The 15,372-nt window shown below is 40.5% G+C and overlaps 1 protein-coding gene across 1 annotated transcript in view; it reads right to left on the reverse strand.

Annotated features, from left to right (window-relative positions):
• Positions 1-15,372, reverse strand: part of septin8a (septin 8a) — a gene marked incomplete at its 3' end in the record, with an annotated part of 34,065 nt that overhangs the window by 8,861 nt on the left and 9,832 nt on the right. Inside the window, exons 3-7 of the mRNA XM_079237607.1 lie at positions 15,167-15,362; positions 13,414-13,600; positions 8,341-8,502; positions 6,908-7,004; positions 69-237 (exon numbers count right to left, since the gene is read on the reverse strand). Coding sequence (XP_079093733.1) covers positions 69-237; positions 6,908-7,004; positions 8,341-8,502; positions 13,414-13,600; positions 15,167-15,362 — 811 coding nt within the window. The remainder of the gene's footprint in view (positions 1-68; positions 238-6,907; positions 7,005-8,340; positions 8,503-13,413; positions 13,601-15,166; positions 15,363-15,372) is intronic.

Consider the following 15,372-nt stretch of genomic DNA (forward strand, 5'->3'; position numbering starts at 1 on the left):
CTAACGATACCCGTTGTTGACACTCCAGTATCTGTGGTTTTTGTGCGTTTGCGCTCTCCTCTCTCTACCTGAACGGCTGGCTGTCGGGGTCTGTGTCTTTGAAGCCCATCTCCTCCAGCTTACAGCGTCGGTACAGCTCGTAGTGGCGAGCGTGGGTCTGCTCCCTCAGATCCTCCATGTTGACCCTGATCAGCATCTCTCTGAGTTTTACAAAGTCGCAGTGGCTCTCGTTCTCGACTGAAGGCAAAATACACACCACAATTAGGGGAGCAGTTGCGAATCGGGTGATCATCTTAGTTCTCGTACATGATAAACAAATTCTGATGGGGCGTTTGAAAAATTGGTTTTGGTTGTCAGAGTCATCGTGTCTTGTTTCAAGTTCCGAGACTGTATTTCTTGCTTTTATTCTGTGCCTGTCTGTCTTTTTCATCGCTTCTAATTAACTTTCACAACCCATCTGTCACCCTGTAACCCTCCCTTCCTCTCCAGCAAAAGCAGAAAATCACACCACGTCTCTACAGGAATGTGAAGTTGTCACAAAAACAAATTAATAAATCATATTTGGCATCTATTAAATACAAAAAAACGAGTTGATAAATTGGAGATATTCTGCACTGTTGATGTTAATTTGTCGTCCTGAAGCAATTTTGACAACTTCACTTTAGTTTCATGTCTGAGTGACTCTCACGGTTAAACGCGTTCATGGTGGTGAGAGGGCAGAAAGCCTTTCCTGCCTGACAGACTGACAGCTGAGGGGAAGGGGCCCCGAGCGTCTTTTCCATTCTGATGAAGCCGTTTTACTCACGCGTCACCTCATTATGTTTTGTTGTCCTGTCAGAGGCCACAACAGAGGTCATTGTGGGGAAAAGCAAAGGAGTAGGGGTGTGGATTGAACTTTGAGGATGAAGTCTGGATAAGTATATGGCAGTATATTAGTATGAGGGTAATAGTCAGCCACAGGGTTTCTGCAGGGTTCATGAATTTATAGAAAAATCATTCTGGTTAAATTATAAAAGCGGCATAGACTCATGCAACCTCAAAGTAAATTGAAATGGATGCCTCCTTTACACACATTGCACTTTTAGTTTATGTATGTAAAACATTTCATAAGTTAATATCACTGCTGTTTTTTGATGAAACCTTTTGAGACCTCTGGGCTGAATGATTTGGAATACAATATCAAATTGTGATTATGTTGACTGACCATGCAATTGTGATATGATTAATAATATCTAAGCATCATTATTCTCATTTTTATTGAAAAATATATTAACCTTATAAGCCCGACGCACTTTTTTCTGATCTCACGGAGATGAGAAGTCTCTTTTTTTTTAAAAGACTAAAACTGTGCTATCTCCTCCTCCACAGTTCCGATTTAATTCATTTACATTGCTGAAGTACTGTAACCATTGTGAGAAGATATGTGGTGGTTCATATAAAAAGATTGTTACATTTTAATAATTCCGTAAGCTCCTCAACATGACTAAGCGATTATAACGTTTTACTAAAATGCTCATAAATACCCCTAACAATGGCGGATTTCACTCAAAGTAACTTCCCTGTAACCATATCGATTGCGTGAGTCTAGCAGTAAGAGCATTGTCTGATCAGTATTGGTGTCTCGCATTGCGAAGCAGGTACCAGAGTTTTGTTGTTGTCGTTTGCGGCGTTTCGAGGTCCTGCGATCTCATTGGTCCTCAGACTCGTCTGAAAGCGTGTCAGATGAAACATGTGGAAGGAGACGGTCGTTTACATACCAAATATGTTATGGTGCGAGCAAGATTCAGGTCAAAGTAGGTATTATTGCAGATTTAGATGATTTAGGTCGTAATCTTTATAAAGATGTGTAGTATTACTCTGTGGCATGATGGGAAGGCACCGAACAATACAATTAAGGGAGCAATCGAGGAGCCATTTTTTGCTCAGATTGTTGACTTTTGATCATATTTATGCAGAAAATAAGTTAAATCATAATATTTTTTTCTTTTTTTAAAGTCAAAGAGTTGCAGATTCAATAGAGATAGGACAATAGGGTCTGGTATTCATATCAAGGTCATATGAGCTGTAGAACACAGAGGGTACCCTAATAAATTATTTGGTTAGATTTTTTTTTTTTCGAGGATATATACCAAACAAATATTCCTATAAAAATCATATGAATTGTTCCGCTCTACTGCACAGACATCCCTGCAGCCAGAATTCTTTCTGCTGACATTCTGCACTGTTCTAATCAAGAAAAATCACTCCTCTCTTTGAAAATAAAGTGTTTTCATCTTGACGTTATTTTTCCCCCTGCATTTACAGACTTAATAATACTTAGCCGATGTGGAAACTTGGAAAACTTCTAATTATTTGGTATGCTCAATCTCCTCCAATTTTTAAATTTCTGCAAAACCTGGCGCACAACCTAAAACAGCTGCGACTTGTTTAAATGGGCAAGCGTCGTCAGAAGTAAAATAACTTTCCCCTTTGAAGAATGTTATGTGATCAACCTGTTAAGCTCTCTTTATAGCATTTTTCTGAGGTTTGCTGTCGTCTCAGATCCGTGTATGTGGTGGCCGAGGGCATGTGCCGAGCAGAAGCACGTGGCGTTTCAGAGCTGGCGCATATGCCAGGAACCCCGGGGGCGGCAGTGGTGGAGAACGCAATGTATGTTGTGTTTAAATACCACCACAAGCTGCGAGCGCTGAGGATGTAAAGGACGGCAATAATGATATTGAAAAGTCCCAATTAGCGTGGCATTTAGCTTCACCTGCGGAAAATACTGGAAAAGCAGCCTGCAGTGCATGATAGTGGCAGCAAAAAAGTGCAACATAATACAGCCAAGAGTGCCTGAAGACACAAATAAATAACACATCCTTCATTAGACAGACACACACAAAAAGCATATGCACTAACTCACCCTTGTTTACTTAACGTGTTGTCTTGCGGTCAAAATGACCCGTGTATGTGTATGTGTGTTGATGGGTCATTTTGACCCCAAGACAACACAAGGGCGTTTGGACCAAAAATACATCTTAAAAAGTCGTGAAATAGTGGCAGGCATGCAGCTGTCTGAATTACTCACTCTGATGTTTACTCAAATTAGCTGGTTGACCACACATCATTAGTGGGAGTATACAAGTTAAAAACAGACATGAGCTGTTCGCTGAGGCTGCATCCAGGCTACTGAAATTGCCTGTTTATTTGGCATCTAATAGTCTCTCTGTACTGCCCCCCCCCCTCCCGCTGAGGGTTGAATGAGGGCCAATCCTCTGACTTTTCTGCAGCACTGAGCCCTCAAGATATCAAAGCAAAGGGCTCCGCAGACGCATACACGCACGCCAGCATGAGAACAGAGACACGGCTGCAATAGATCTGCAGTTACAAAAAAATTATGAAAATAGTCTGTAAAATGAAAATACATTAAAATGATCCATGTGTCCCAGCTTATCATTTGTTCCACTGCTTGGCCAAAGCATATTTTAATGGTAGAGAATTAGAATTATGTACATGATAGCAGCCGCTCTAAAGCTACATGGTGTCTTGTGAAAGATATCAGCAACATTTACAGAAAATATGATATAACAAAACTAGGAGTCTACAGCCATATTACAATCTCTGAGGCATACATGTGTCTACAAAATCGTATACAATTCATCCAATAGTTGTCTAGACATTTCACTTTAAACCAATGTGGACCACATGGTGGTGCAAGATCAAAAGAGCTCCAAAGTCATAAGGATTCGTCTGGGAACCATTACAGTCTGTACAATATCCTGTGACAAGCCAGTCGGTGCATACTTTGATATTTCATTGGATAAGGGAAAGCTTTAACCTGCTGGTGGCTATAAAAGAAAAGTGTGGATATCTGTACCAAATCTCATTGGAATCCAGCCAACAGTTGTAAACCTGTCAATCTGCTGGTGGCATCAGAGGACAAGTCATGGGATCACCAGAGTAACCATTCATCCTCTGGAGACCATGGATATCTATACAAAATGTTATGGCGCTACAAACTGTTGTTGAGATAGATGCATTTTACTAAAGTGGTGGTCCACCGACAAACCAACGACTGACAGACACACACTGCCATGCATAGAGACTACACACTGAATACTGTTTGAATTACCAAACAATTACAGATTATAGAAATATTGCACATTCAGTACTTTGTATCAGACAAGAGGCTGAATGTCTTGATTTACACATAACTTTTTGTGTTAATTATTTAACCCTAAAAAAATATTAGCATTGTAACGTGTGGCTTGCAGTTTATAACCAGGTGGGTTTTGGTGGGCTGGTCTGAGACAGAAGTCCAGGGCCGACTTTCACTTGTTCACTTCATAATAAAAGCTACTGAGGATGGATGACGGAGAGCAGATAATTCGGGATTCTTAGCGATTGACACACAAGTTGACCAACAGCCTAAACATATCGCGCAGCCCTAATTTCAAGAATGCAGTAATCAAAAGAGAGAGAAAATAGACGACTGAGAATCTAAATGCAAAGTCATTGACTGATAACATCCAAGTTCACATACAAATGCCCACGACAACATGCATGCACAGTTGAACAAACAGAAGCCTGCAGATGTAGCAGACCCCTATGGCAGGGGTCTGCTACATGTCACAGATGTCTGGAGTTCAGAGATAACAGAGCATCAAGATCCTGAGGGATGGACACACACACGGACACACACGCGGACACACACACGTCTTACTTCAAGTTCCCATGGCTCTTCGATAGGTTACCATAACCCGTCTATATAACATCTGCAAACTATTTCCATTCACCAAGGCTGTTCTTTCAGTCGGCCTAATGGAGGAAAACACTCAGACTTCTGTCCTCTTCGGCCCTTTTCTGCCCCTGTCTTCTGATACTGTGACAAGTGTGTTGTATGAATGGTGGGCAGCAGGCCGACTAAAAGCTAAGTCGTTTTCTTGTTATACATCGCATCAAAGCAGATTGTTTGTTGTTAGGTTGATAAGAGGTTGATAAGATAATTAGATGCAGATAATAACAAAGCTGAAGAACGAATGACAATGTCAATATTTTCTTTAGAAATAATACATTTATCTTGTGATTCTCATTTAAACTTTAGTCCACAAACAGAACTTTTAGATTAAATTAAAGGCCCAATCAGTTTCTATTTTATGAAACATCTGGCATGTTGCGTGTCTCTGAACTAATCACAATGTTAAAGATAGTCTGGTTCTGGTTAGATGTAGATGTGTTGGTTACTTTACACTGCACATTACTTTCCCCCTTGACACCCATGTATTTTTGACATTTTATAGTCACCATTTTGCTGTATTTATACCAGCTTCAAGACTTGTTTTCAGACAATATCCACCACTTGTTAATTGCTGCACAAGAACAACAAGATAACTGCGATGGAGACAAATTTGAAAGAAATTAGTTGACAGAAAACCAGAGATAACGTTTTGCAGACGGCACTATTCTGTGTATTACAAAACAGGGCAAGGTTGTGTGTTTCATGGTGACTGATGAGTCAGAAGGAATCTGTCCCCCAGGAGACACACAGCAGGCTTTATAAATAACCATAGAGTTAGTCCTCAGAGGGTTGGGGAATGAGAGTGCTCAGGGGATAATGGAGAGGAAGACGGTAAACCGAGGAAAGGAAGGAAGAGAAAGAGAGCTGGAGGGAGGGAGGGAAGGACTCAGAGAGCAACTCTCATCCGAGTTGTAATATTCTCACAGCACAACCCTCAGTGACATTATTAAATTAAAATGTTTACTCTCACTGACCAGCACAGAGGAATGAGCTGTGGGAAACGAAAATGTCTCCATGGGCAGCACGCACACGCACATGCACGCGCATTTCGTAAAACAATCTCCACCCACCGGATTCTGTGTTGTTTGGTAAATCTTTACTTCTGCATATGGCCCAAAAAAAGCAAATTTTCGAGTTTGAGAAGAAAATCCCAGCAATTTTCGGGCCTTTTGCTAAAAAAAATATTAATAAAATTTATCAAAATATCTAAAAACGTTGCAGATAAATGTTCATCCAATTAATGTATTAATTAGTCTGTCACTTTACCATGTCATTCTTTTTCTTAAAATGCTCTTGTTTAGATGTTTAGTTTCTAATTTGATATATTAACCTCTTATTACATATTTATCTGTACTGCGGTCCGTGTGCTGCTTTAACAACAGAATTTTCCCGCTGGGAATCAATACAAGTCTATCTCATTGTAAATTGTTGCAGCTCTAGTTTTTATTGTCCACTTCCAATCCACATTTAGTGCTTTGGGTCCTAAATATGACTAAAGCGCCACACCCGAACAGAGGCTGAGTAGAGCAAGGCTACAGGAAACGGAAAGAGACCGAGGATGAACTTCCTCAAACATGATACACCATGACCACTTTCAGATGCATTCACAATGCAATAAATAAATCACGATGCATGCACTCATAATGTGTCATAAAAAAAGACTGAACAACAGTTTAAGTACTGACGCTGTGTCTTGATTGGTTGAGAGGCATTCGAATGAGTGACAATATAGCACCCCTCCCTCATTTCTACCGCATTTACCTTAATACCTGTAACCAAACAATCAATCAAACTACCAGCCAACCGCTAGTGTATATAAAACTAGGTTTACACAAGGCAAAAATGAATTCTAACTACTAAAGACAAATCACTTGATTTGTGTTTGCAAATGGGGTTGAGCTGTCAAACAAAGACACAGGCAACTACCGTTCAAGGCCTTTCTGTTGCTCGCATTACATCAGCGGAAAAAAAGTCAAAGAAAGTCGCAGGAAGTGGTTAAGCAATAATTAACTTATGCTTTATGGAATCAACCTTCATGTATTTACTGATGTGTTTTCTTGAGAAACACAAAACACCCCCCATCCCACCCTCCACCCCCACACAGATCAACTTGCTTGAGAAGGTTCTCACCTTGCACGATACCCCATGGGTACTGTCTGGCCCTCACTGTTTTGTTACCCACTTTGACCTCTTCCACGCTCCCGACCACAGCAAAGGGCAGATGGGCCTGCACAGAAAATAAAGATGTGTGTTAAAAAGGTCAAGAGGCCACAGACGTAACTGGAGCCATCAACAAGGGCCGAGTCCCAGCTCCCCCTTTCTTCTGGGTTACACTTTCTGAAAGAGTTTCTTCATGCCGATATTCTTTGTAGCACAGCAACCATTTCCCAAGTTGCATATCACCTAACACAAACATGGTATGTACAAATAACAGCAAACAAGATCAATAAAAATGAAGTGTTTGCTTTCAAATAAAACTTGCTTCAGTGTGACCGTTGTCTCTATTATCGTTCACACCCAGACCACACCAGAGAGAAGTGTAACCACGCCGACACGCGAGCTGCACCAGAGCTGTGTTTTAAGTTTAACATGTGGCTCAGCTAGGGCTGAGAGGCCTATTTAGTTTAAGTGATAAAACACACAAATACACACACATACGTTCTTATTGCTCTCAGAGCTACTACAGCCTCGTTAAGATCGGCAGTGAAGCATCATGGGAAAAACATGCCTGGTACGCAACCTCAAAAATTAGGTGGCCAGTTGAAACCAGCTGGCTGGTTTCAGCTCAGAGGAACAAGCTGGTGAGTGTGGGCGCTGATGTAACCGACTATGAATAGACGGCGGCACTGTACGAGGACTGTGTCTGGGCAAACCAAGACACTTATTTATCCATGAGAGAATTTACTGGTTGTGGATCTGTGGGTGTGTGAGCACACTGTGATTATATGCATCATCTCCGTTATAAAATCAGAACTAAAAAAAGCCTAAAACAAAGTTAAAGGCATATTCAGTTTTGCTTCCAATATACAAGTGGAAAACTTACAAATGGACATACAGCCATTCGTAGGAAAGCATTCTGCCACTGAGCTTATAAAATCTTTTTTATAATGGAAAGAAATGAGAAATTGAGCAATCAAACAGATCCAGTATTCATACAGTTGTGTGTAAAATATATATATACACACAATATATATAAAATGTTTGCATATCCTGCATGTCCAAGCCCATGTCCTGGGTCAGCTGGTATTTGCACATATTTATACTGTTTTTCCCTCTATACACTCACAGATTTGTGGGAGGGCAAAGAGTCTAAATAAGAGAAACACGTGTTAAAAGTAATAAAATGGTGTCAACATATGCTGCTGTTACCAGATGTGTGACACGTGTGGTGCTGAAGACATGATGTTCCTAGTCAGTAGGAACACACATGCTACTTTTCAATCCAACAATGTTGAGAAGTGTCACAAGTCTAAAGAGCAATGCTATCATTTCACTTCCAACACATTCATGTGCCTGCAAAAACGTAAAAAAGGGAAATGTGCGAGTGTCACAGCATGACTTACGTTCATGGAGGCGTTGATCTCACTGACAGCTTCGTCGTCTGTTGGGAACTGATATATCTGGACACCGTTGCTCACCAGCTCACTCATGATCTTTATTTTGAATTTATGGAGCTCACTCTTTGAGATTGTGTCTGCTTTGGCAATGATGGGAATAATATTGACCTGAGGAAAGGATGAGAAAAACAGAGTTATTGAACGTGTGGACCATTATACTTGTTTTTATGGTTGCCAAAAATATACATGCGTTTGTGTATTGAAATTTGCTTTGTGTTAAAGCAAATACGTGGAATTCATTATGTACCGTTGTTTCTACTCTGACATGCATCCTCATAGCAAGACAAAATGCAATAAGATGAGAGCAGATGCACAGACAATCAACACAATTTCAAATTAGAGCAATTAACCTCCCTGTGTCAGCGGGTCATGAACAAACACTCTGAATAAAACACTGAACATATTGAAGACCCAATTAGAAGCAAAAACCAAACTCAGTGCGTTGCTATTCATGGCTGACAAGACCATGTGAAGCAACACTGCAGAGTGGATGAGCTCAGTCAGAACCCCAACAGATACATAAAACGAACAGTGATTATGAAAACAAACTGGGCTTCATCTCCAATCAGCAGCAGATGTGCAGAAATAAACACACAGTTCGTCTGCATTCCTCTGCACGGCTGCATTACCCCGATCACCAACCGGGAGGACGAGGAGGATCCCCACAGATTCACTCATCAATTCCATAGTGTGCCCCAGAGCCGGAGCTTGTTAGGAGTCAAATTACAGGCTCATCATACTTTATGGGATCATTAGTTTACAGCAGGGCAGCCGGCATCGGGATTTAACCCTCATTAACAAACCAAGTTCACTGATCGTGATCTGGTGCCGACAGAAGCGCCAGTGAGGAGTGAGGGGACAGTGAGGTTTGGTCACTTCCCACAGCAGAGTTTTCCCAGCTGGCTAAAGGGTATTCCCAAATAGTTATCAGTGTATGCCAAATTAGCTATTAGAAGTTTGCAAAAATAATATGGGTGTATATACCACTATCAATGGCTTACTTTGATACTAAAGAAAGCTTAAAAACCTGTTTTAATCAGATTTATGGACGTCACATTTAGTCACAATGGATATCAGATATAGAGGACTGAGTTATAACTCTCAGAAAGAGTACGTAGTTTGATGCAATGTGTGATAATTGGGCGCTGAAGAATTAAAAGCAACTACAACTGCTGACAAGCCAAAAACTCAAACTAAACTTCTCGATGATTTTAGAACAGAAACATCTGTCTTTCATCGCACAGTTTCTTCGCTCTCCAGGCTTCCTCATCAACTACCCCTTGAAAACCTCTGATCTGGTACAAACAGGCAAAACAATCTAACCAACAGAAGCATGTAGTTTTGACTGTTATAGAGGATATTAAGACATTTTTAGAAGGTTGAAGGGAAATATAAATCCTTGTTTGTCAAATACAAACTAAATGGTCTACATCCTATAATTAACTTGTAAGGATTTTCTCCTATTTAAGAAAAAACATTTTTAAACAAAAGGACACCTCCTTCCAACCCTCATCTCTCTTCCTGCCTTCATCCACCACAAAACAAACTCACTCTAGTGGGCCTTCAATCATCCTCTGTAGGGAGGGGGCGAATCGGACCCCATTTACAAGAAAAACACCTTTGTCTCGCTTTGACAACGAACTCTACAGAGGGAACAGTTATCTTTGGTCTGCTTCCCCGGTGTTTAGTGTGGCTATCTGGTAGACAGCTCTGTTCATGTATCTTTAGTTTTCCAGATAAACATTCATTTTCACATATAGTGACGAGTGGCTCAATCTTATTAGAATTAAGGTATAGAGTCGTGTGTGTGTGTATATGTATGTGCATATATATATATATATAAATAAGAGAGCATAACTATGCCCGTCATGGAAATAAAATATATTCTTTGTAAATAGATTAAAGTGTTAATCTGAAAAACAAATGCTTTTTAATTTTTCACTTTGTGGTCTGAGGACATAAGGAGGGCATTTTTTCAGTATTCAACAGTTTACATACTAAACAGCGAATTAGTTAATGAAAAAATAACTAGTTTGATGAAAATAATCACGAGTTGAAGCCCTAGTTACATTATGACATAGTCAGGCTTTTGTTTAGGCCTACAGAGACAAAGCAGGCACTTTTGTGGTCGACCTGTGGCCATCTAGAGCTTATAGAAATGTGCAAAGATTGATAGTATGTGGCGAGTAGCTGCAAATATTGCCTGTAACACATTATTATTTCATGTGGAAGAAGACAGCTGCATAAAACACCCCGTCAAGCCTGTCAAATAAAACATCGTCACCTCCACACTGAGGTCCCTCAACACTGTCTTGCTTTTCAGATAAAACAGTGGTCATATTTCACATAGTAGAAAGATTGCTGGGACAGAGCGATGTTCACCGTGGCCACCCACTCAGCCTAGAACTCAACCCACTGCTGCACTCTCAATGCTGTAAATCCCTTTGGATTAAAAGTGCCCGCTGCCATCATTGCTCTTATTTGACACGTTCAACACTTCCTGGTACTGTGCAAAAAAAGGCCTGTGCATAACCAAAATGTTCCTCACAGACACTCACAAGAAAGAGAGTTTGGTTCACACGAATGGATGGGGAGATTTAACTGAGGTATTCATATTCATATTAAGAGATAGTATGGCAGGGAAGCTGCTACGCGATAGCAAACACATTTAGCTCGTATTCACATACGGATAATCTATTTAACTCAGGTAGGGAGGGGACTGAGAGTTGGCTGTGGGGGTTTGGATGGCATCGGGAGACAGTTGGCAAGCGCAGGGTGCCAGGTTTTTATCACTCTATTGGCCGGTAAAGACGGCACAGAGGCTCAGTGGTCAGTGCTGTCGCCTCACAGCAAGAAAAGCGCTGCATTTGGATCTTGGCCCTTTTATATGTGATGACCTCTCTGCTGAAAAGTATTCTGGTCCGTGACTTTGGCCTCAGAAGTTCAGGTGGTCCCTCAGGCCCAAACAGTGACGATGACTCACATTGGAATAAATGAGAAATGTCTTAAACTTTAACTGTGTACAGCAAAGTGAAATATAAAATCAACATTTATGTTTAGTGAATGTAAACATCATTGAGACCTACAAAAGGTTAATGAAATACAATTACTTTTTTTTCTGAATTCCTCATAAAACTATTAACTGCCCCTTTGAGAGTGACAGTTGGCTGAAGTATCCAGTCATAGTACCAGGACACATTTGGCAGAGTAGCGCAGCCGTGCATTGATAGTTGGCTGAGGTACGCCAGCAGGTTTTGGTCACAAGCTGACCATCTGCTTTGTTCTGGATTCATTAGCATTATAACACAAGACACAAGCAGAGCTGTTGGCCATTTATTTATAAATAACAGTGTGAGCAATAGCTGTGTGTATACGTTTGACTGCTGTAACACAACTTCATCCATCAGTGAACCTTAAGGTTTTGTGAAAGGATGTTAAAAAGCATACATACATCCCTGAAAAAAAAACCAATATATAAAAAAAAAATTAAAAAAATCATACAAGCAGACACGCATACAAAAAGACAATAATGACATTGTTTCTTCTACGCGCATGCAACTCTCTCAGGTTAAGTGTTTGTATACATCCAAAACATCAGTACGTCTAATCTGATGGTCGCCCTTAGTTCGAACAAGAGCATACAGACTTGAAGACACAAATCTTTCACTTTTGCATCTTAACTGCCTCCTTCTCTGTTTCTTCTCTTCTGGGCTTTGTGAACATGTGCTTTAAAAATGTGTTGAGTCTCTTTTTCCTTCTTGAAATTACACACATTGAAACCAAGATTGAAGATTTTTTTAACACTAAACGGTTTTAGCTGTGTTCAGCGCTGAGCTGTTTTGCAAAAACATGTTATCAAAATGTCAACAGATTGAATTGAATTGAGCGTTATCAAGCAGAAAGAAGTAATCTGTGTAAAAACTGAAGTTTAATATTCGTGCCTATTTATTTCTTTGGATTACAAAGAGTGTGGTAGGTAGCATAAATAACAATAGCCACAAGAGGCTCAAACTTCAACTGGAAAACATCTGACAAACATAAAGATAGCCCCACTATTAAAATACATAGTTTTCTCGCCCTTTCTGACACTGTCTTGCCCCACCAAAACTCACTCTTTCCCCCTCCCACCCCCTCCCTTCTTTGATGCTCCAAGCGCTGATGTGATGAGATTCTTTTTTTTTTTTTTTCACCAGTTTTCTAATTGAGGCCACGCCGGTGATTGCGCCTCTACTCAACATCGTATGCATGGCAAAACCCGGATCCCCTGATCAATAACCTATGTAGTAAAACTCACACAAGAGCAATCAAAAACTCACTAATCGATTTGGCTCTGAATGGGATTATTGGCTGCTGTACTACTGCAAATATGTCAAACGGGAAGTCAGTATTGGCAAGATGAGCATCAAGAGGATGGTTTTTAGGATTTTCTATGCATCTATTTATTTCACTCTATATCCCTGCTTGACAAGGATACATTTTTTTAAATCGCATAGTTTTTCATCATATGGCAATTCCTTAATTATGATTAATAACGTTTTCTAATCTAGTTCATAAAGTGGGCTGGACCTCAACACAGCAAACAAAACATTTATATATATATATATATATATATATATATATATATATATATATATATATATATACATACATACATACATACATACATACATACATACATACATACATACATACATACATACATACATACATACATACATACATACATACATACATACATACATATATATATATATATATATATATATATATACATACATACACACACACACATATATATACATATATATATAAATAACTTTTCCTGAACTCCTGTTCACACCCAAGCAAAAAGATCAGCAATGTCAGCATCTCAGTGAAATGCACACCGGTGAAAGGGAGGTCGGATTTCAGGAACACCAAAAGTTACTCACAGACAATGTGAAAGAATCAGCGGTTTGCGAGTGTGCTTTTTTTTTGCGCAGCATATGAAGGCGGTCTCTGTGTGTAAATTGTGTGTACCTTGCTGTCCAGTTTTTTCATAGTGACGAGGTCCAGGGACTTGAGGGAGTGTCCTGTCGGGGCGATGAAATAAAGGCAGATGTGGATCCTGGTGTCGTGGTAGTTAAACAGCGAGCGCTTGATCTTTAGCTCTTCCTGGAGATAGTTTTCAAACTCGGTGTCGATGTAGTCAACGATGGGCTTGTAACTGTGGAGACAGCCAAAGAGAAACTGTCATGATTTATGTCCGTGGGTAAAAGCATACATATTTGTCTTACTTATTCATGCATTTGTAATGAATGTGAAAGGAAGTATGGACTCGTCACTGGGGAAATGAACCGAGCCAGTTATGTTTTCAGTAACTCTGCGATCTGATTCTCAGCTCGGAGCAATGCATTAAATGTGTGCTCGGCTTATGGGAGTCTGATTGAAACAAATCACAGAGGAGGCAAAACATCCCGTCCTCTCTCGCAGCGCTCTGAAGGTCTTTGTAGCCTACAGTGTCACCAGTGGATCAAACATCAACGTTTTGTAGTTTTTTAAGTTTATTTGAGTCAGCAACTTTATCTCATTTAGAGAGGTGAGAACGAAACTATTAGCAGCCAGCCGCATATTTAATAAACTGTATCATAGCCATAGATACACATCTCACAGGCATCCTTTAGTTCTCACAACATCACTTGGCATTTGTTACTACATATCCGCTGTTGTGATAACCCTGTAACACCTCCACCAGCCCCACCTTGTATTTATGCCTCAAGAAAAAAACAGATGTGCATTGCTTATATTGTGTTGCTATATTTGGGCACAACACGACCACCTTAGCCTCATTGTAGCTGAGGGCACCTCTGCTATCACGTTTTACTCTAACTGGCAAGACAATTGTCAAATTGAGTAACGTCGTACATCTGAAACCCCTGCTACAATTAACATCACATCAGTCACAGGGAACCCCTGACGCTTTTTTTTTTGCCCTCATGATCAAATCTGCTGCCACTCTGAGCCACCGACAAGAAACGAGCATAACAGTTCAGTTTGAGGAGAGTGATCTTTAGATTGGATAGCCAGCTGTTTCTTTGTGCGCTGGTGCTAGTTAGTGGAAACAATTGCTTAATTTAATCGCAGTCTTTCCACATTTTACAGCTCAGAGTGAGACATAAGTCTTAATATATTCTACATCCTCAGCCAGCACCGTGTTTACAGTCGTCTGTCCTCTCCCGTCACATCTCTCTTCAATCTTCTCTGAGGAATGCACCGACTCTGACCTTTTGAGGCTCTCTCAGTGTGCATTTACAGTCCACTGCAGAGTCTGTCCTTCAGCATGTTGGTTTATACAGCCTTCAGAGAAAGCTGCTATCAAAGGGCGTGAGAGTGCTGCTAGGCTGGCTAGGTCACAATAAGAACAGTGCATTCCACAGCTGCATGTTAGAAAAAAGAAATCTGCTATTTCCTCTTTATTGCTGTCCCTCCTCGTCTTATTTCCATCCTACAGGGGAAAACCCAAACCCAGACTGATGTCAGTTTGGGTCTCTTTCTCTCATTTGTACCCTGAAGCACCATGGACCTAACCTGGAAAAATGTGTGTCGTTTTGTAACTGGAAAGGCGGGTTTGAATAAGACTTGATAGGAGAATCTATCGTTGCACAGTCAAGAGTCAAACAGACATGTGCTCCAAGGACGAGAGGAATGAGATTTGACTTGTAGGACAATACAATAAGTGCTGTTTATCAGAATATATCAAAATGGTCTTGAGTTAACACATTACCGTCCTCACCTGTCCTCTTTGTTGATCTGATCCCCGAAGCCAACGGTGTCAACAATCGTCAGTTTGAGGTGGACGTTGCTTTCTTGCAGGTCGTAAGTTCGCGGCCGCAGATACACGCCATTCTGATAATGGCTCGCCTCTTCGTTCTCAAACATGGTGTTGAAGAGCGTGTTCATTAACGTTGACTTGCCGATACCAGTCTCCCCTGTGGAAGG

The sequence above is a fragment of the Taurulus bubalis genome (genome assembly GCF_910589615.1).
Source record: "Taurulus bubalis genome assembly, chromosome: 2".
In the NCBI taxonomy this organism is placed as follows: domain Eukaryota; kingdom Metazoa; phylum Chordata; class Actinopteri; order Perciformes; family Cottidae; genus Taurulus; species Taurulus bubalis.